We start from the raw sequence: 21,322 nt of genomic DNA, 5'->3' as shown, positions 1-21,322 counted from the left end.
TATGTGAAATTTTGTCATAATTAGCCTATGAATTATTGAGCTGTGACCAAAAACATGTTTCATGAGGTCACAGTGACCTTTGACCACCGAATTCTAATCAATTCATTGTTGAGTCCAAGTACAATTTTGTGTATTGGTATGTGTGTATCTTTAGAGTTTCTCCAATTTCTCTGTCTTGCAACAGTGAATGTAGAGCTGTAATACCTGTGGAAGTCCTCAGAGTGCTGGGCTTCTTCTCCTCTCCTGGTTTGCTGTCTGTCTTAGAGGCTGAAACACAGATGCGGAGTGGGTAGTTGGTGCAAAGGACTACAAAAGTGAATAAAATCATCAAAGGTGTGTGTGTGTGTGTGTGTGTGTGTCTGTGTACAATAATATCTGTGTGTCAGCAAGTCCGTCGTACCCAGAGGCTTTTTGGCTGCGGTAGTGGTGGTGGTGCGAGTAGCCGCCGTTGTGCGCACTGATGAAGCAGTTTTACTGGCTGCTGTGGTTGCAGTTCCATTTTTGGTGGCAGCAGTAGAGCCTGCTGAGGTGGCAGTGCTGGCCTTTGGCACAAGGGGGCGCCTCTCTGTAGTTGTCTGCCGAAAGGGAGAAAAATAAAAACACAGAAACAACAGGTGAGGAGAGAAAGGAAAGATTTATAAATGAAGGTGAACTTTGTCTGCAGCAGTAAATTCTACAGATAGGTAGTAAGTGAGTTAGTTTTTATTTCTGTGTCATGCCAGTTCTGGCCCGTCCCACATGGGATTACTGGACATCATCATAATTCAAAGCATCTTTGGGGCTGCACCTAACGATTTTTTTTTTTTTTTGATTAATCTATTGATTATTTTTTCGATTAATCTATCGATTTTTTTTCAATTGATCTAACTATTTTTTTTTTTTTATTACTCAATTAATATAACAACAAATTCACTGAATATAACATCTTAAAACCTGTCATACACTGCGCAGCATAATTCTCCAACAAAATATAGACACGTCTTAAATGGTAATCTGTGTTTTACAGTCTGATATAAAGTCTCTCCAAAATAAAATTAATGCAAGAGCTTGTTCCACTCAAGTAAAAGGAATGTAGTGCAATCTACATTTAGCAATCCAACAGCAAAACAAATAAAACAATGTTAAATTCAAGTTACTTTACAAAACAGTTACTCTTTGTTACAGTAACAAACCTCAAATCTAGCAGGCCAACAAAACATCTAACAGTAAAATTATTGCAATTTGAATAACACTCTTTTCAATAACTTTTCTCTAACAGAAATAATTATAACTAATACATTCTTTCTGCATCAAAACAGTCCAGCCTTAACTGGGCCTGAAGGCATACAGCTGCCTGCTGATATGAGTGCTGTATTTTCATATTTAAAATAAAATAGTTTCAAAATAAAATCCATTGTATCAGCAAATGATGGCATTCTGTCCACATAGACTAGTCAGAGCGCTTTTGTTTTGAAAGGTAACCAAGGAAGTTAAGGTAAAACAAAGATCTTTGTATTTCCTCATCTCTGTGACAGAGACACTTTAAACTGCAGTATAAAGTGTTACAAGGTCAACAAAAATGAGCGTCACACGTAAAAAAACGGCGAGCCACCGTTTCTCTAGATGTGCTGCAGCTGACACGCAGCTCAGACGCGCCTGACAAGCACTGCTCGGGTGAGCAGTGTGCACGCTCTAACTTGATACACGAGCGCCGAAACAAAAAAACAACATGCTCGGCGCTGCTCACGCTCTCTTTACGCGCTGTGTGAAACAGTGCAACGCGTCGACGCACGTTACATGAATAGACGTATTCACGCAATCGATTACATCGACTCGTCGCCCTAGCCCTAGTCATCTTCCAGTTTTACAGATCTCAAAGTGGGTACAATGATCAAACATTGATTGATGATTGATTGATCGATTAATCAGTCATTAAGAATTTAACTGAACATGTGAAATTTATTCAATTAATTGATAGGCTATGAAATGCTGTCAAAATAAATGCAACATGTAGTTGTGAGTTTTGACTGAGGAAAAATTTCAGTGGGTAAATAAGTAAAGTTTTTATGTTTTTTTTTTTTTCAAATAACCATTAATTGATTAATTAGTTGTTAAATTTACTGATTAATTGATCAAGTAAAGTGCTTCTACAATTTGCAACCCTAGTGGGTACATAAAATAAATTTAGCTACAAAATAGTGTATGAAAAATATTCTTGCAAAAAATGAACTGTACAGTAAAAAATATATTTTATAAAATTTACAAATCTACAGTTTATCTTGATAAAGAGCTTGTTTTGTTTTCTACGAATCAATAGAAAATCATCATGGATATAAAAATGCTGGCAGCACTAATGTGGGTCATAATACATCTGATATCTGGCTGCAGTCATCATCTCAGGAAAATATTTATTGACTTCACTGAAAAATTCCGGTCAAACATTTTCTCCACAATATATGTCAGCATGTACACTGAGTCCAAGGCTGCCCTTGATGATTTCACATTTCATTCAGCAGCACATTTCCCCCTCATAACCCCTGCGAAGATTCCACGCTCCACATACAGCTGAGCCACACTGCTACAAGCTGGCCACAGTGAACTGAGTCACCCCGCAGCCCTGGGCGCTGACAGGCTAAATAAAGGCTCCTAATATATCGGTGGTAGTGTCACGCTGGTTGTAGTTAAGGAGGCCACCGAGCGAGGGTGACAAAAGGCCGGTGAGTCCTTTGAGAGCACAGAGCATGAATAAGAGACATCAAGTAATCAATGACTCAGCAGGACTTATGAGCAGGAGTGTCTGATTTTAGAGATTTGTCCCTGTGGCTGACAGGAGTGGCAGCTGCAGTAATATGATATTGATCCTGTGACACTGATCCCATCATACAAGGTTTTATATTACCTGACAAAGTTGACCCAAACCAGGCTCTTATTTTTTTTTCTTCGAAGTTTTTTTTAAGCATTTTCCCTTTCTTGCAGACATTTTAGTGTGAACACACACAGGAGACATTGGGAGAAAATGCACTCCTTGCTTTGACATGCTAAACTGAGCCCTGCAGGAATTGAATCAGTAACACTGCGTTTTTGTGGTATGAACCGTAACCACTAGAGCACGAGGATGCCTTGCGAAAATCAAATCCTTAAGTCATGGTGTTGGTATATGGCATTTTCAATGTCACACAGGATGAAAATTTGCACAAAAAAGGGGCTTTGTAGCATATCTGTACATCACTTTGTAATCACTGCATCACTTAACCCTCTAAAACCCTTCAAGATATTTAATCCTTGAAAATGACCTGAAAATTAATTTAAAAAAAGAGCAGTTGGGGGATTATTAGAAAATTATTAAAAACTGAGGAAAACTTTCCAGTAAACTATATTTAAAATCATTATATTTATGGATTTAAAATTATGCTACTGAAAACATATACATACTATATTGTTTTCTGCTTTTTTTTGGGGGGGTCATTTTCTTATTTTTTTCTTTTCTCTTTTAGCTTATTTTAAGGTAAGTTTCTTGTAACTTGTACCAATTTCTTGCTATGTTTTGGATCATGATAAGTTTATTATTGCCTTCTCACCATGTTTTTGAAAAAATCAAACAAATTTGTTAAGGTTTCAAAGGGTTAATAAATAACTTAACAATGTTGCCAAATTCACTAAGTAGATGTTCTGGAGCTTTCCGTCATACTACATGTTCTTTCTCAGTAGATGGATTTTAACCCGATGTCAGTGATTGTGGATATTAAGATTTACAAGTTTTTGTGCACTTTGTGCATCCCTTGAAGTTTTTTTTTAGAGATTGCATTCATAAGAATGACAGACAAGATCACAATGACCTTGACCTTTGACCTATGACCACCAAATTCTAAAAAGCTCAGTATTAAGTTTAAGTGGATGTGGATGAAATTTGAGGAAACTCCATGAGGGCCCTTTTGAGATACTGTGGTTACAAAAATGAGACAAATGAGGTCTCAGTGACCTTGACATTTGAACACCAAATTCTAATCAGTTCAAACTCAAGCCCAAGTGAATATTTGTGCCAAACCAAAAAATCTACCTACCGAGGCATTCTTAAGATATAGTGTTCACAAGAATGAGCTGGATGCAAGTTCAGTGTGACCTTAACCGTTGACCTATGACTACTAAAATCTTATTAGCTCATCCTTCAGTCTAAGTAGATGTTTGAGCCAATTTTGAGGAAATTTCCTCAAGGAGTTCTTAAGACATTTTGTGCAGAAGAATGGGACGGCTGGAAGGACAATCCGAAAAACAAAATGCCTCTGGCCACGACTATAGCCGGCACAGAGGCATAAAACTATAGTTACAACTAATAAACCAATTGTGAAGAATGCTTCATTAGAAAATGTTCCCTATTTCTGTTTGAGTTGAGTACTGTCTGCCAAAGCAACAAAAAAGGAGTGACAACAAATGAAACTTGTGATTCTGACCCTAAAGCTGAACCCTTTAAAGAAGACTCATCTGAGTGTTATGATAAGCTGCTGTAACTGTGCATGCTACGAGGCACTGACAGCAGATGGTCATAAAACAGAGTCCAAAATGAAAAAGAACCATATATTTAACAGTGTGTGCTCAGTTTGGTCATACTCGATCATTCTGTATAACTGAGCATCCTGCAGCCTCTGACACACATCCTGACAGCTGAAACTCACCTTAGGCCTGACATCTCTTGCGGTAGCCATGGTGGAGGATGCAGGGCGGCTGGTAGGAGTGGTGGAAGGCCGCTTTGGCCCAGCAGCGGCTGTGGATGGAGCCTTGACTGTGGTGGCTGTTTTTTTGTCTGAGATGGAGGTGGTGGTGGTGGAGGATGTAGGGCGCTTTGTGGGGGCTGCGGCCAAACCACCAGCAGCTGTGGTAGTTGGCCGCGTTTTAGCAGCAGCGCTGGGTTTGGTCAGCCCGGCGGCAGGCTGCGATGCAGGGACGAGTCATACAGGAGCGATGGAGGGCGAAATGAGGAGGAAAAGCAAAGGCAAATAAAAAATAAGGAACGATAACAGGGAGGGGAAGTTATGCAGCACGAGCAGCATTCAAATCATAAATCAAAACATAAAAAAATAATAAAATAATAATCTTCAATAATCTGCATGGGGTCTATTATTCCAATGTTGCAATTTTATGACTCAAATAGCTCTGGACAAGCTGATTTTGTACTGAACATATACAGTCAGCATAAAGGAAGCAGCAGCAGAAGCTTCAGCAGCATGCATGATGAATGTTTTTCTCTGTCACTCTAACACTCAACATTTTACATGTCACACATGTTGTCTTCAAGTGTATCATGCTTTATGTTTTCAGCTATATTTCCTCCATTAACCCTCTGAAACCGGGATTGTGCCTTGAGGAAATCAAATCCTAAAGTCATGGTGTCAGTATATGGTATTCTCAATATCACACAGAAGGAAAGTTTGTAACACAAAAAAGTGCTTTGCAGCATCTGTGTATCACTTTGTATCAAAGGGTTAGGTCAGGGTTAACTTACCTTGACTTTCATGTTGGAAATGAGCATGAGACTGTGATCTACCGTCTTATATTGTAATATAGGTTTTAGTCTGAGGTGATGCTAATCAAACAGTCTGACCCCTGTTTGTTTTCAGAACAGATTCTACGGACCCCATCTGTGTGTTGGTGTGTGAGGAGAAACATCTCATCCTTAAATCCTCCAGGAAGTCTTACCTTGCTCTTCTTGTCTGCAGCTGCCAGGTCTCTGCTCGGAGGAGCTCCGTTAGTTGCAGGTTTTGCCTTTTTGGCCTTCTCTCCCGTGTCTGCTTTTGCAGCCTTGTCCTTCTTGTCGTCCTTTTTCTCCACAGTCTTTTTGCTGGCTGGCGTTTTGTCCTGCTTCTCTTCTTTCTCTGTCTTCTTCTCTCCCGGCTTCTCAGCAGCTTTCTCCACCTCGTCCTCTTTCTCCGTCTTCTTGGCTTTGTCAGTGTCAGCCTTGTCTTTCTTAGCGTCCTCCACCTCTGCAGTCGCCTTTGTCTCCATGTCAGCCTTCTGCTCCAGGTTGTCAGAACCGGTATCGAGCTTGGCTGCTGTCAGCTGTGGCTCCGGCGTCTTTTCAACTTTGTCTACGTGCTGCTCTTTGCCGTCCTTCATCTCAGACTTCTCAGTGTTTTTGTTCTCGATTTTTTCTTCCACTTTGGGCTTCTCATTTTTGTCCACATTCTCTGTTTTCTCCACTTCTTCTTTTACCTCCACTTTTTCTACTTTGTCTGTTTTGTCTATTTTATCTGTCTTCACCTGTTTATCTGGTGATTCTTCTACTTTGATCATTTTATCCTCTTTTTCTGCCTTCTGCTGCATTGACTCCACTTTCTCTTTCTCCTTTTCTGTCTGCTTTGTTTCTTCTGTTACCTTTACTTTCTCCTCTTTAACTTTTTCAGCATCTTTCATCTCTTTCTCCTTCTCCTTTGCCTTCTCTGCCTCTTTCTCCTTCTCTTTTAGCTTTTCTGCCTCTCTTTCCTTCTCTTTTAGCTTTTCTGCCTCTCTTTCCTTCTCTTTCAGCCTTTCTGCCTCTTTTTCCTTCTCTTTCAGCCTTTCTGCCTCTTTTTCCTTCTCCTTTTGCTTTTCTGCCTCTTTCTCCTTCTCTTTTAGCTTTTCTGCCTCTCTTTCCTTTTCTTTGAGCTTCTCTGCCTCTTTTTCCTTCTCCTTTAGCATCTCTGCTTCTTTCTCCTTCTCTTTTAGCTTTTCTGCCTCTCTCTCCTTCTCTTTTAGCTTTTCTGCCTCTTTCTCCTGTTCTTTTAGCTTTTCTGCCTCTTTCTCCTGTTCTTTTAGCTTTTCTGCCTCTTTCTCCTGTTCTTTTAGCTTTTCTGCCTCTTTCTCCTTCTCTTTTAGCTTTTCTGCCTCTTTCTCCTTCTCTTTTAGCTTTTCTGCCTCTCTCTCCTTCTCTTTTAGCTTTTCTGCCTCTTTCTCCTGTTCTTTTAGCTTTTCTGCCTCTTTCTCCTGTTCTTTTAGCTTTTCTGCCTCTTTCTCCTTCTCTTTTAGCTTTTCTGCCTCTTTCTCCTTTTCTTTTTGTGTCTCTGCCTGCTTCTCCTTCTCCATCTCTTTTTCCACCTTGGCTGGAGTCTCACTTGTTGTGTATTCCACCTTCACGCTCCTCTGCTCAGCTTTATCCAGCGGGTCAAACATGTCCACCTTCTTTACGTTGTCCTCCAGTTTCTCCTCCTTCTTCTCCATCTTGTCGGATTTCACTGGAAAGAGCAATGATTTGAATTAGAAATCACGCCAACAGATTATAAAAAGTAGAGCTCTTATATGTTGTGAAAACGCCCACAGTTATTGCAGCAGGTAGTCCAAGTATTCACAACAACGTCCAGCTCAATACACCAAAACCCAAAAACTCATCTTTCACTTGCCAAGATCTTATCTCCCATACACTTCTCAGGTGAGGCATCATCTTATTTTTCATTTCTCAACACACACTTAAAAAGAATATTATCAAACTACAGACACTGGTCACAGACAACTAAAAAAAATTTTAGGTGCAAACAAATTGAAACTATACCCAGTTCTAGCACTGCACAATATGTAAAGATCATATAGCATTATTGTGACAGATATTGCGATTGCAATTTGAGTCTCGATTTGAGTGGAAATCGACTTTTTGCATTTCATTTTCACTGGGAAAAAAATGAAAATGATGATGAAAAAAAAAGAAAAGCAGACGATCATTATTGCTGGGGTCTGAACCTAACAGGCACATTTCCTTATGTCTGGAATATGATATACTACAATGCCTCATTTATAATGGTATGTTAACTGTGTAGCCCTCAGTTTACAGACACATATATACACACTCACAAACACAAATACACACACAAAAAACTGCAGTGTATTGTTAGAGATGTTTTAATACTCAAATTAAGTCAATTTATTTATAAAGCCCATTATCACAAAACACAGTTTGCCTCACAGGGCTTTACAGCATACAACAACCCTCTGCCCTTAGACCCTCACATCACCTAAGAAAAAACTCCCCCAATAATAACCCCTGAAAGCAAAATGCTACCTACTTGACTCTATAAACCGATATGATACCATATAATTTATTAATAAACTTTAAGAAATTACCACGCCCAGATATTTCAAGGAAAACTGCAGTTTTCACACTTAAGAGACTGGAATGGAGACATTTGACTTTTATCTTATAAAATTGTGCTGACTTTTGTAAAAATCCAAAAGATAAGCTATTTTTTGTCTTCTGCAATAAGGACTTGTGACTCTACTTCTGTGCTCCAACTATAGTGAATATACCCCTGCATCTCTGCATTAAGCTCCTGAATACACAGCTTTCTCAGCTCAGCTAGAAATATTGTGATCATCATTTATTGAGTGACTATCTCACATCTGTATGTTCTGTCTGCAACACTTATGACACTGTGTACTGACTGTGTACTGGCTGTTCTGTACCTTACAGTACAGAGAAAAATCCACCCACACTGGTAAAGTGGCATTTAAGTGAAATGACAAAGTGATTTGTTCAGAAAAACACACACTTTATCTGCAATGCTGAGAGGAAATATCCTTAACATTCAGCAGAGAAGGGCAATTTTGTTCCCACAGAACCAAATAAGTCTGTTTCGTTTGCTCCTGCACAGTTCACTGAACTCTACCTGTCCTCTGTGTCGACTGATTTCTGGGCTTGATGGCAGTCATGACTATTCTATGTGGTAAAAGACCGAGTGACGAAGTACGATTTAACATCATTTTGAAAAGTAATATGCTAATATCAGTGAGTTTCATCAGCCTTTCATTTCATCCTCTCTCTCATTCATCTTTCTCTCCATCTGTCCTGGTCAATCTTGACTGTTAAACACCAACTGATAAGGCAAAAATAGCTTATAATAAAACTGGATCTCTCTCTGTTGCCCAGACTATCATTCCAAGCAAGGATGGGAAAAAACAAACATTTCTGAGTCATCTGTGAAGGTGACCTGCACCTGAACCCCTGAAATCAATGCAAAGAACATTTTGTCTCATCAATGATTGCACACCTGCTGAGAGCAAAAAACCACAGCTAATTTGAAACTTAGGACAACACATCACAGAAAGATAAAGATGATGATGTCTGTATGAGATCTTCCTGATCATCAAGAAAAATATGGAAATTAGCAGATGAGAGTGCTCCTTGTGTTGGGGAAAGTTGAGGAAAATCATTAGTCATTGTCATTGTGTTCATTTGATAGAGCGTGGTTTCTCTTTAAAGATTCCGAGGAGCAGATTGAATAGTTGAAGCTGAGTTTGTTAAAGAAGTGAAATGTTTCAGACCTGCTTCATTGACGTGGACAAAGACAAAATACTACGAGTCTGGATGACGCTGCTGCCCTGCTTAACATGAAAAAATATCATGTAACATCAACAAGCTAAAAGTAGATATTTCTCTCGTGTGTTGACTCACTGAATGAAGCATGTGCATCATCTGACCTCAGGTGCTGATGACCTAACACTGGGGTGAGCTGAGCATGGTCAGAGCTGCTCACTCTGGCTGTGTCCCACTTTAGGAGCTGGATCCTCTGATGTCAACATATTTTACATGAATGCAACATAACACATTCAGAGGCAGTGTGTCCCGTGCCGCCATTACAACCAACCATCCACAGTGCACCTGTCTAGAGACCTCTGAAAATCCTCTCAAATATGTGGATGCATGAAATATATTTTTTCTTTTAGTTGCAGAAAGTGTTTTCTGAACATACACAAACAGAAGGTCTATTCCTGCAGCTGCACACAGGTTGACAAAGGTTGAAGACGTTTGGAAGGACAGGATTCAAGTCCCCTATTTGTACCAACACCCTCCATTAAAGAATAATTGAATGGGACTTTCTGAGCTTCAGTAAATACTGAAAGTGCTAATAGAAACAACAAGGTGTTCTTGAGATTTTGCTTTCACAAGAATGAGACAAATACAAGGTCAAAGTGACCTTGTCCTTTGACCACCAAAATCTAACCAGTCCAGCCTAAATTCCAAGTGAACACTGGTGCCAGACTTGAAGAAATTTTCTCAAGGTGTTCATGAGATAACAATTTTACAAGAATGAGACGGATGCAAGGTGACAGTGACCTTGATTTTTGACCACCACAATTTAATCAGTTTATCCTTGAGTCCAAATCAACACTTGGGCCGACTTTGAAAAAAATTCTCTGAAGGTACTCTTGAGATATTGCGTTCACAAGAATGAAACAGTCAAGGTCACAGTGATCTTAACCTTCGACCTATGACCAGCAAACTCAAAACATTTCATCCTTGAGTCAAAGTAGACATTTGTGCTGAATTTGAAGAAATTCCCTTAAGGCGTTCTTAAGATATCGTCTTAACAAGAACGAGATAAATGAAAGGTCACCATGACCTTAGACCTATGACCACCAAACTCAAATCATTTAATCCTCGAGTCAAAGTAGACATGAATGTGAAGAAATTCCCTAAAGGCATTCTTGGGATATCGCGTTCACAAGAATGGTCCGGACGGACAGATGTACAGACAATCTGAAAACATATTACTTTCAGCGTTGGCCATGACCAGCGTGGAGACAAAAATATTCACATTGAAGGATTTGTCTCTCCAATTCTTATTTTTTGTCTTATTTTTATTTGGGAAATAATCATGCTCTAGGTTGTGGAACTACAGCTCCCATGATCAGTAGGCTTTGCAGGATGTTAACAGGAAGTAAAATGCTGCCATAGATCCAGTGAGTACTATGTGTAAGTAGTATGTGGTCAGCAACCTGAGCCCTGTTGCTTTATTAGCCTGCATTTATTGTTGTTTACATGTTTGCAAATTGGCATTGTTATGCTGCTATAACTATTAGCAGTGTCTTTTATGGGACTTCCAAGCAGATTTATGGACATTTATTTGCAATGGGCATAAAAGAAAATCCTCGGAAAGCATTTCACATTGAAAAAAAAAATGTGCGTCTCAAGATGTCTGCATGTTCAGATTTTGCTGAAATGCAACCCTGATAAGAAGACATACAAACTTGGATTCAAATTGTGACAATCAGGCTTTCAAGGTTTATTTGCCTCCAGCTGTGTGTCACAGCCACTGCTACTGCTCTAACTGCTCACTGTGTTGATAAGTGGGTCAAATAAACAGCCAAATTACATAACTCACGTTTTGTGTTTTTAGAACAGCGGCGTGCACCTGTTCCTTTCACCTCATGTAGCATCTTTGCCTCGTGTCCTGTCCTCTGTGCCCCCCTCCAACGACAAGTATGTTAAATTAAGTCAGTTTGAAAACATGTTAACATCAGGCAGTTTTAGCAGTTGATTAACCAGTCACCTTTTTCTTGGTCCTAGGAAGTCTCAATAATCAATCATTAGGAGTATTTCTAACATGTCTTAGTGCCTGTATTTCTTGCCCTGTTGGACTTCTTTTTATTTCTAAACCTAAGTCCCAAACTGGACATTAATTCACAGCACTTAAATTACTTTTTCTTGTCCTGAAGCCCATCCAAGTATGGCAGTGGTGCTGAAAGGAAAAGCCAAGTGAGTCTTTTCCTTTCAGCTTTTATGGCTTCTGATTTCTCTTCCAGGCCTCATTAACCACCTACCAAACAGGACAAGGGACAAATACAGAGGAAAACATCACTGACAACAGTGCTACACTTAAATAAATATGGGATCCAAAAGGGTTCTGCCTGAAGGGCTGAGGAGCTACCCAGAACTATTTACTTCTAAAAAACCTTTTTTTGAAGACAGGGTTCTTCAAGTGTTGTCTGCCAGACAGTGGGTACCATTAAAGTCCACATTCATTCAAAGAACCATTTTTTGGAAAAAAAAAAAAAAAAACAATTCAAGAAAACAAATGTTTATTTTAAATATTCAAATGTTTACCCGTGCTTAAAATGTAGATGAATCTGGAATCACCTTAATCAGTTTATTTTGCCATTCTGCCATGGCTGATATCTTTAACATCATTTTACATGGTCTGCCAGAATTCTTCTTATTTGATCTTTTCATGGGTAGCCGTTACTTGACATTTTGTATTCGGTTCTAATTTGTGACCAACTTTCAGTTCCCAAATTTAATGCAACACTGAAATAGTACAGGCTGAAGTATCTGTGATTTTACAAAATCATGATTGTGAACTGATTGATTGTTGTGGGTCACGCTGACCAACATCTGCCTTTAGGAGCCTCATTCAGGCCAAGGCTGCTGGACTGGTTCCCTTAGCCCCTGGATAACCTGGAACCATGTGAACCAGGATTAGTGGGAAAGCCGGGATTAGTGGTAGAGGTATCTATTGGAACGACAGTCAATTACTATTTTTGGAGCCCCTCAATGTGGGTTCTTAATAAAAATTCAATGATTCTTGGTAGAACTTCATGGGTGGGTTCTTGTTATCAAGGCTAAAATGTAGAACTGTTCTGCATGGAACCCCCAGAAAGGGTTTGGGGTGGAACCATTACACTACTGAAGAGTTCTAACAGGAACCAAAAAGGGTTCTCCTACAGGGTCAAGCCAAATAACCATATACAGTGCCCCAGGGATGACATTTTTCTGTCGGCCTACTCTGAGGATAATATTGTCCTGGTTCCCTCATCAAAAAGCCTTTTTCATTGGATTTTAGATCATTGCAAAAAATAAGTTTTGTGGTAAACTTACGTTTATGATACTTCCTGGTTTTGTTCAGCAAGATATCACATATTAGCCCAACATTAGGGATTTTAAAGCCTAAATGCAATTACCAGAAGTAAAAACTTTTGTTACACTATAATTGAACACTTCCCTCCCACTTGTTAGCAAGCACCACATAAAAGCCTTTTTATGTTCGAGAACAAAATGTAAAAGTCTCTTAAGCTTGTGTTAACCACAGACCTAATTAATTTAAACCAAAAACCCATTCAAAGAACAAAAAGACTTTGAGACAAGGGAACTTAAATTCTAGCAGAATTCTAGGTTTTAGGACCCATTTCTGAGGTTACAATATGGTATTAATTAGCACCTTGATTTCTAAGCAAATTTGGTACATCAGCTCTCCATTAATTCCTTACCTGACTGCTATGTTGCCCCAAAGGTTTCATTTCACAGAAAACAAATCAAGATTTCATTCTTACTCGCCCATTCTGCATGTACTCCGTTATTTCTGGCAAACTTATTACAGAAATCATGTCAGAGGAATTATAATGAAGAACATGATGATGAAAAAAGGGCAGAGACAGACAGAGGGGTGGCCTTTGATTCCAATGCTTGAGAGTCAGTGTGGAAAATATTGATTAGTCGATTTAGAGGTGAATGGGTGGAGAGGAAGAGAGCAAGTAGAAAGACTCATATAGAAGGAATACATAGATAGACAAAAAAAGAAATGGTTAGGGATGGTTACTTGTTCGCCATTCTTCTGTTGTCTGTTTAATAGCTACTTTGGAAAATCATACCATGCCAATAATGATCTTTAAGAACACAAGGGATTGGAATAGATAAGGAGGAAACATGGGAAGGAAAATAGGGAGCAAGACAAGGGAATTGGGGCGTAAGGCTTTGAGCAGAATGAAATGACATTGTTAGCTTACATAACGTACAGCGACCCCAGACCTGGAACAATGATAGACATGAGACCAAACAGAGTGAGCGTAAATAGGTGACTATATGCAGGGAGAAAAAACAAAAGAAAACCCTGACCTGAATAAAAGGAGACAGCAGTGTAAAATGACAAAGAATGTGAACAATAGAAATGGGAGTAAATTCATATCTGCACTGTAAACAATGAGAGACTCTGGAGATCAACCTGATCCTCTAATTAGGGCAGAAATCTGATATGTGCCAGAGCCGTGGAAAGCCCAGAGAAAACAACTTCATTTAAGCAAGCGGCTAGAGGTGGAACCCAACCTATTCACTCTCAGTCTGTCTCTCTTAACTCTTTTTCACAATAATATTCCTTTCTTTTACTCTTGTTTGCAATGCTCCTTTGTCCAGTTTCTTAATTCTATTTTATCAGATCTTATTTCGTTTTTAAATGATTTATTTAATTCGTCTATTAATATATTTTATTTATTTATTTTATTTTATTTATCTATGTATTTATTTTTATAATTTTAATTTATTTATCTTTATTCTGCCCCGGCAATGTTTTAAGGCTATTACAAGTACTATTAATTCTGTGTTTTGCTGCAAATACTCTTCAAACAGCATTTATTCATACTGGGCTGTTGCTGTCGTTATTTCTGTTTCGCCTCCTTTGTTTGTCTGGCTTTAGTTCGGTATTACTTTTTGGCTCTTTTTTTGTCATGTTGCTTATGCATGAAACTCCTCTAACTACTGCTTTGCCTTGCTTGTCAAAGCACTTTGTAAACTCTGTTTTAAAGGTGCTCTGTTTTAAAGGTGCTATATAAATAAAGTTATTATTATTCTTATTATTATTATTATTATAATTCCCACTTTTAAAATCTTCACTCTGTCCCTAACAACACTCAGATTCTGCCAGCTTTTAGCATGATAGGAATGGCATCACAGCACACACAAACATCCACTATTCATTCACTTTTTTTCTGTTCTTCACCTAATACTGCAACTTCCAGACAACCTGGTAATTTCTTCAACCCCTGACATGCAAATTCTAGCAACAAATGTGATGGAGATGGCACATAACCCTAGAGCAGTGATACTCAAATGACTGCCCAGCGGCAGCCCCTTATGTCCTAAAATCCTAGAAACGTCCTAAAACCAGAGAAATGTCCTAAAATCAATCAAATGTCCAAAAAAAAATATTAATATGTCCTGAAATCCTTAAAATGTCAGAAATCCTTGAAATGTCAGAAATCCTAGAAACGTCCTAAAATCCCAGAAACATGTATGGGGCTGCTGCGACTGGCCCCTGGCCTCCTGTCCTTTTGCAAAACTCCAAGCAAAGCAAGTTGAGTATCCCTGCCGTAGAGCAATGGGACCGCAGGGAACCACAGATATTACATGATCTCAACGTTTGACCTGTCTGTGTTTGGGCTATCCAACAGCAAGAAGAGCGAAAGAAAAAAGCTACTATTTACCTCCCTAGAGAGGGACATTAATTACTGACAGTGCTTGTGATTGAAAGCATCAGTCACAGTGTGCCTTGAGGGTGTAGCCTAGTAAGGGGATGGCCATTACAGAGGGAAATATTTCATGAGAACATGCTGGTATAGATGAGGTCAAGCATGATGTCGTAATAACTCATGAACACACGAATTTGTGTCCATACCTGAGATTGGCTTTGCATTTGGTCTGAACTAACTTCCATATTGGGCGTGTACAAAACCATTTTTATTGTAACATAGTATTATATTGATTCTTTGGACACCTAGAAGGTATTTTCTGATAGTAAGTCTCCCTGATACAATTTTTATTCAGTGCAAGGGACTGTGATAAATATATGATGATATCAGTAACTATACTCATTATCTTTTTCTTGGCTGTTTACAAGTACATGGTGCTAGGCCACTAACAATGTTTAATAAGGAAGGAGGTGTTCTTAATTGAAAATCATAATACAGATGTGCCATAGGAATTTCTAAAATTAAGAAGAATTTCTAAAATTATCTTGAAGCTGGCAATTTGAAATGGTTTTCACTTTGCATTGATTATACTGGATCGTTAATTGACGACAGAGATAGGTAACTCCTATATTTAAGTACTTGCATTATTTTTGTTGACTACCCCGGGTAAGAGCAGGGCACTTTGTACCATTGTTTCACATGGGTCACAAAGTTGAGCACAGCCCCTGCTCCGGGGCTTTAACCTGGATCGCAACCTGCTGCATTAGCAGAGCTGCTGCGGCCCCAGGATGGCCCTGACTCTAGCATAAAATATGGCTCAGGACAGCAGGGAACAATGAGCATCTGGGTGCAGTGAGCCAATTCATTTGAAGGTTTCATTAGCATAATGATAACACTTACAGCTCATTTAGGGCTATTAAGCCTGGCCTCTCCTGAAGAACACCGCCTCAACTCGAAGTTTTTTTTTTTCCTTCTCGTCTTATTAATATGGTAAAATGTGCCGACTCTGCTCTCCCATTAAAAAAAAATAAATAAATAAAACTCTTTAAGCTGTCTGAAGTTTTTAGGAATGTAGGTTAAAAAAAGGCATGTCTAACATTGTAATGTAAAGCAATAATTGGGATTAAAACATTTGCATGACATACATATGCATGTACTTCATGTCTTTGCTTCTTTGTGAAAAATCTGCACTCGTCCCTTCAGACTTTTTGCATGGCCCATGATATGCAGTTCCTGAAAGTGTTTTAAGATTTTTACCATGTCATGGTAAAATGTTATCATGACGAATCAGAAGGTCGCTGATTTTGTCTTTGGCCCATGCAAGCTATATGTGGTTCTAAAGCAAGATATTGTCCGAAATTGTCTTCCAAACGGTGTGTGAATGGTAAATGCCGACTTGTGTTGTAAAGCATTTTGAGTGGTTGCTAAGTCTAGAAAAGCTCTATATAAATGCAGTCAATTTACCATTTACTTATGTGAAAAAAAATACATTATCTCTATTTTCCATAAGGAATCTAAAACAAATAAGCAAAGGTGAAAATGATATTCTCATCAACTGAAGTTCCCAACCTTAATGAACACATTCAGGGCCAAATTCTGAGGCCTTCATTTGGTTCCTCAAGTGAATTATGTAAATCAGCTCTTATAGTCGCTGTCTCATTAAAACCCTGTCACTCTTTGCTCCACAACACTTGAAGCTCTCTGAGTTTGTCACCCTTGACAACAGCACTCTGTGTGAAGTGAGAGCTGCACTCCATCACTGCCCTGTGGTAGCACATCAAACCCGGTGGACACTTTCAAGTGGTGCTGAAGTGGTAAGAGAGTGAAGAGTGGCCTCTGTGGTTTAATGTCCTATTTGAAGTGTGTTTGGCTATCTAATAAAGACTCACTGACAGCTCAGTTATGAGTTACAGCAATCTGCGGTGGAGGTTCGGAACCCCTCTGAACCACAGACTGTATTAGTTTGGTTTTCACATCCTTAATGTACAGGCTTATCGCATATTCTGTACATGTCTTAGCTGGGCAAGTTATATTTTGTTTTTGGTTTTTTTTTCAGGATAGCTAATAGGCTGTGAGTGGCTCTGTAAGGGCATTTTGAATTCTATTGGCTTTTTTTATTGACCTTAATATATTTTGGATTTACTGATTGGACACCCAGTACATTTAAATGATGTTAGAAACTGAACTGGCGTAGGTGCTCTGCACATGCTTCATAGTACCCATGCTGGGAAGAAAGCCGGAAAAAAAGTAGAAGAAGAAGGAGAAGAAGAAGAAAAAGAAGAAGAAGAAGAAGAAGAAGAAGAAGAAGAAGAAGAAGAAGAAGGAGAAGGAGAAGAAGGAGAAGAAGGAGAAGATGGAGAAGAAGGCGAAGAAGAACAAGAACAAGATCAAGAACAAGAACAAGAACTAGAAAATTTCGGTAGAAATTTCAAAGGGTGCCTGCCGCTGAGGGGCCACTTATCTATGTAAGGAGGAGGAGGGGGGTGGCCACACTTACACACAGGGCCACAAGGCACAATTAATAGACATTAATCAGTAAGTGACATCTTTAATTGGCCACAAGGGCCAATTAAGGGCCCCCTCCACCTGAGGGGCTACAGGGGCAAATCAATGGCCACCTTGTGGGCCCACAAGTGGACCATTTATTACTACCTGGCATCTTTGATTGGCTGCGAGGGCAAATAAAGGGCCCCCTCCACCTGAGGGGCCACAGGGGCCAATCAAACATATATTCTTACAGAAAAAAATATGCCCACACAAAGACAACAAACATGTGTGCAAACAAACATGCAGATATTGCATTTTAGCGCTCTGACAAGGACCATTAGCATAAGCAAACACATGCGCATGTCCAAAAGCCATTTACTCCAGCCCAACACAGGGCCGCCGCTGGAGAGAACATTCAATTCACTGTGCCGACTGAACATTACGTGACAATTATCTGCTTATTTCGGAAAGTGAAGGCAGCCGAAAATCTGCCCGAAAGCAGAAATTATGACGAGACAGAAATAATTTGACATGACAGAAGATCTACACACTGACTCTGGGCGTATGTTTAATGTGGGATTTGCTGTGTGTCTTTCGAAATGCAAGCTGATGCACTGAACTCTGGCCTCTTTGGGTTGAACTTCATTTTAACCCTTTCCTTTCAAAACCATGGGATCTCTGCTTTGTGCAGTACTTATATTCACTAACAATCGTTCCGATTAACCTTCTTTCTCCCCTAACCTTTTGTCCCTCGATCATGCCATCTATTATTTATGCTCTCTAATCTGTCCAAGCATTGTTCACCTTATCCTTGACTTCCTGTTTTCCATCATTATACATTCATCTGCATCTCTCCCTCCTCCATTGTTATTTTTTGAATTTATTTTTTCTTATTATATTTTAATTTTTCCCCCTTTTTTCTGTTTTTTTTTTTCCAAGGATTTTTTTTAAGCTTTATCCCATGTGGATATAAAATGTTTCTACACCACAACTAGAGCAACAGTAATATTTCCATGACCTTGATAATAAGCAAACAGATGTGTAAATACAACACACAGCCTGTGGCTTGATGACTGCTGTGCTCCTGTTTTGACTTCAGGGGGCAAAAAAACAAAGATCACTGGCTCTTTAATACTCCAGTGGCCTGGCTGGCAGCCTCTGCCACACTCAGCTTTGTGGCGCGAGGCGAAAAAAAAACACGAGCAAAAAGGAAAACAAAGACACAAAGAGATGGACAAAAGGAGAAGGGAGAAAAAGTGTGAGACGGACACAAGGTGAAAGAAACATGGTCATTGTAGAAAGCACCACCATCATACTGGGCCGCACTTCCCAGTCACTGACCCCATTGTGACACATAGGCGGTCATCGTTCGACGTGTGCGTGACCCGCTTTCAGCCATCTTGGCTCTGCCCGTCTACACCAAGAATCTAATGAGCATTCAGAGCAACAGGAAGACAGACGGAGCGAGAAAGAGTCGAGACAAACATGGATGGAAAATGAAAATGAACAAAGACAGAGCCTCCATCAGCTATAATGAGCTGTGCTCCCCTGACCCTGCATCCAAATGTCAGCTGGAGAGTGAGCTACTACACCGCCTCATGCTGCCAGCTTATTGTGCTGCTACGCACATTAGTATGCACATGATCAGACACATTCAGTTGCACATGATGACAACCACCTGTGTCCACAAATGCCAAGACAATATACCTGTTGTCCCAGTATTCACACACTCTGTAAAGTTCGTGGCTGATCTGTGTCTAAAATTGGCACATGGTTGTTTGACCAACACAACGAGACAGATACTACCATCGTGGAATGTCAAGTAGCCGGCGGGGAGCTGCTCCGTTGCTGTCGACTTCTCTCAGCTTTTCATCCCTTCGCTTTCAGTCTCCGTCTCCGGCGCTGTCTGACACGCCTCCTTTCAGTCTGCAGCTATTTCTTACCCAAAGCTATTTGAAAGCTTAGACCGGAAACTCAAAATGAAGCATTTGAACAATGGAGGAACGATTACTGCTTCATCAACAGACCAATACATCCACAATCTAGACTACGCAGGGGCTCACAAAAGACCATCATATTTTCCTCACTGCATGGTACAGTATATCGCAATAATAAGGGTAGTACAAAGAATCAGTTTGAATAATAAGTTCTTGGTTTGTTCGTAACAAGACATGCTTTCAGTCTGTCCTTCCCTGGGGCTCCCAAAGCCTTCAAAAAGGAGACACTTGATCAAAACTTGATAAATAAACTTGATCAATAAATCATCTTTCTTATTCCACCGTCTTGATTCCCTGCCAGCATGTTCCTCCCACTATCACCACCAAACCCTTTTGTGGTCTGCAGTTGTCAAGGAAGAACTATATCATTGGACTGCCACACCACTTTTTTCAGAGGATTTCAGCTATACACTGTGTTCCTCAAAAAAATGAAACTTTTTCTAGCAGTTTGTGAAAGTTATACACAGTGGTAGCATTCTGCAAGCAGAACTGTGGGAAGTATGAGATTGACCTACAAACTCTAAATATCATGTATCAAATATCATGTTTGCCAATCAAATTTGGTGAACAAGCACAGTTCAAAAGGAGAGACTGCAAACATGACCTCCACCTACCATCCACTGTGATGAAAGGGTTGGTGCTGGAGCTCAGGCTGAGGCTGGTAGAGTCTACTCCTGCCCCAGTGTTGAGTTTAGTATCTTTGCTGTCAAACTCTTTAGCAGTGTTCGATTTGCGACCAGATTCACCATCAGAGTCGGAGCCTATAGAGGTGGTATTCAAGCTGCTGAACCCCTTAGGGCTGAGGGGCACTGGGAGCACAATGCCGCCTGGCTCCTTCTCCACCTTAAAGCTCTCCATTGGGGCCTCTAGAGGTGACAGAGGGAAGCCAGCGTTGCCGTCCTTCAGCAGTGGAAATGGGGAGAGGCAGAGGCGGGGTTCAGGCGGGGATTGCCGAAGGTCAATATGGGTGGCGCCCGCTGCTGAGAGGGTTGGTGGTGGGGTCTGCGGCTGATCTTCCGCAACTGTAAGTGAGCGCTTCATGGAGTGTGGCGAGCGACGTGGACCACCCATGGGTGATATCAGCTGGTCCAGTCCTGCCCCGTCTCCACCTGGGTATTTATCAGGCAGCTCTAGGCTGGTTGGTACTGACAGGTGGGAACATTCGGACATTGCACGGCGCATAGCCTTCCTCTGTTGCTGAGCTCGCCCCATAAAACAGGGCTCCAACTCCTCCTCTTCTTCTTCTATCTCTTCCCCCTCGCTGTTGTCCCCTGAAGAGCCATCGGATAATTGTTGGGCACCCAGGGCTGCCCCGGCACCAGCCACAATCTCATCACCCCTCTCCAAGTGGTTGTCATTAACAACTCCAATGACGCAGTAGTTCGGGGCCACCTGGGGCATGGCGACCTTTGGGCTGGATTCAGCAAAACTGGAGTTGTTCCAGGACTCAGATGGTGAGTCTGCATCCACTGGGGATGCCTCCATCCGTGAGGCTCCCAGTGAGTGTGGAGGCATTGCACTAGTGGTTGATGACAGCTCCATACGCTTGGCTGGGGATCCAGGAACTGGTGGCAGGGAGCCCCTGCTGGTTCCCCCACATCCCAGGGCAGAGGGTAGTCTGCCTGGGGAAGCTGGGGAAGGAGATGGGGAGGAGGACAAGGGGCTGTCTGGGCTTTCCCCTGCACTGCCTAGTGAGGCGTTACCCAGTGAGGTGCTTCCAGGGATGCCCCCAACCCTGCCCGGCACCTTCAGTTCCCCATCCATGCTGCCCCTGCCCGGCTGCTCAAAGAAGCACAGCTTGTCTTCATCTGTGAGTCCAGTTGGTGTCAGAGCCCCAGCACCTACCACCAGCCCCCTCTGGGTGCCGATGTCCATGCCTGCGGGGG

The 21,322-nt window shown here is 40.7% G+C and overlaps 1 protein-coding gene across 1 annotated transcript in view; it reads right to left on the bottom strand.

The window, feature by feature from the left end:
• The window catches only part of LOC121960427 (microtubule-associated protein 4), a 139,186-nt gene that overhangs the window by 15,658 nt on the left and 102,206 nt on the right, over nt 1-21,322 (bottom strand). Inside the window, exons 8-12 of the mRNA XM_042510100.1 lie at nt 6,775-7,181; nt 5,671-6,312; nt 4,650-4,904; nt 401-575; nt 205-267 (exon numbers count right to left, since the gene is read on the bottom strand). Coding sequence (XP_042366034.1) covers nt 205-267; nt 401-575; nt 4,650-4,904; nt 5,671-6,312; nt 6,775-7,181 — 1,542 coding nt within the window. The remainder of the gene's footprint in view (nt 1-204; nt 268-400; nt 576-4,649; nt 4,905-5,670; nt 6,313-6,774; nt 7,182-21,322) is intronic.

Source organism: Plectropomus leopardus, chromosome 21 (assembly GCF_008729295.1).
Source record: "Plectropomus leopardus isolate mb chromosome 21, YSFRI_Pleo_2.0, whole genome shotgun sequence".
NCBI classification, from domain to species: Eukaryota; Metazoa; Chordata; class Actinopteri; order Perciformes; family Serranidae; genus Plectropomus; species Plectropomus leopardus.
This window is presented reverse-complemented; position numbering and strand designations above follow the sequence as displayed.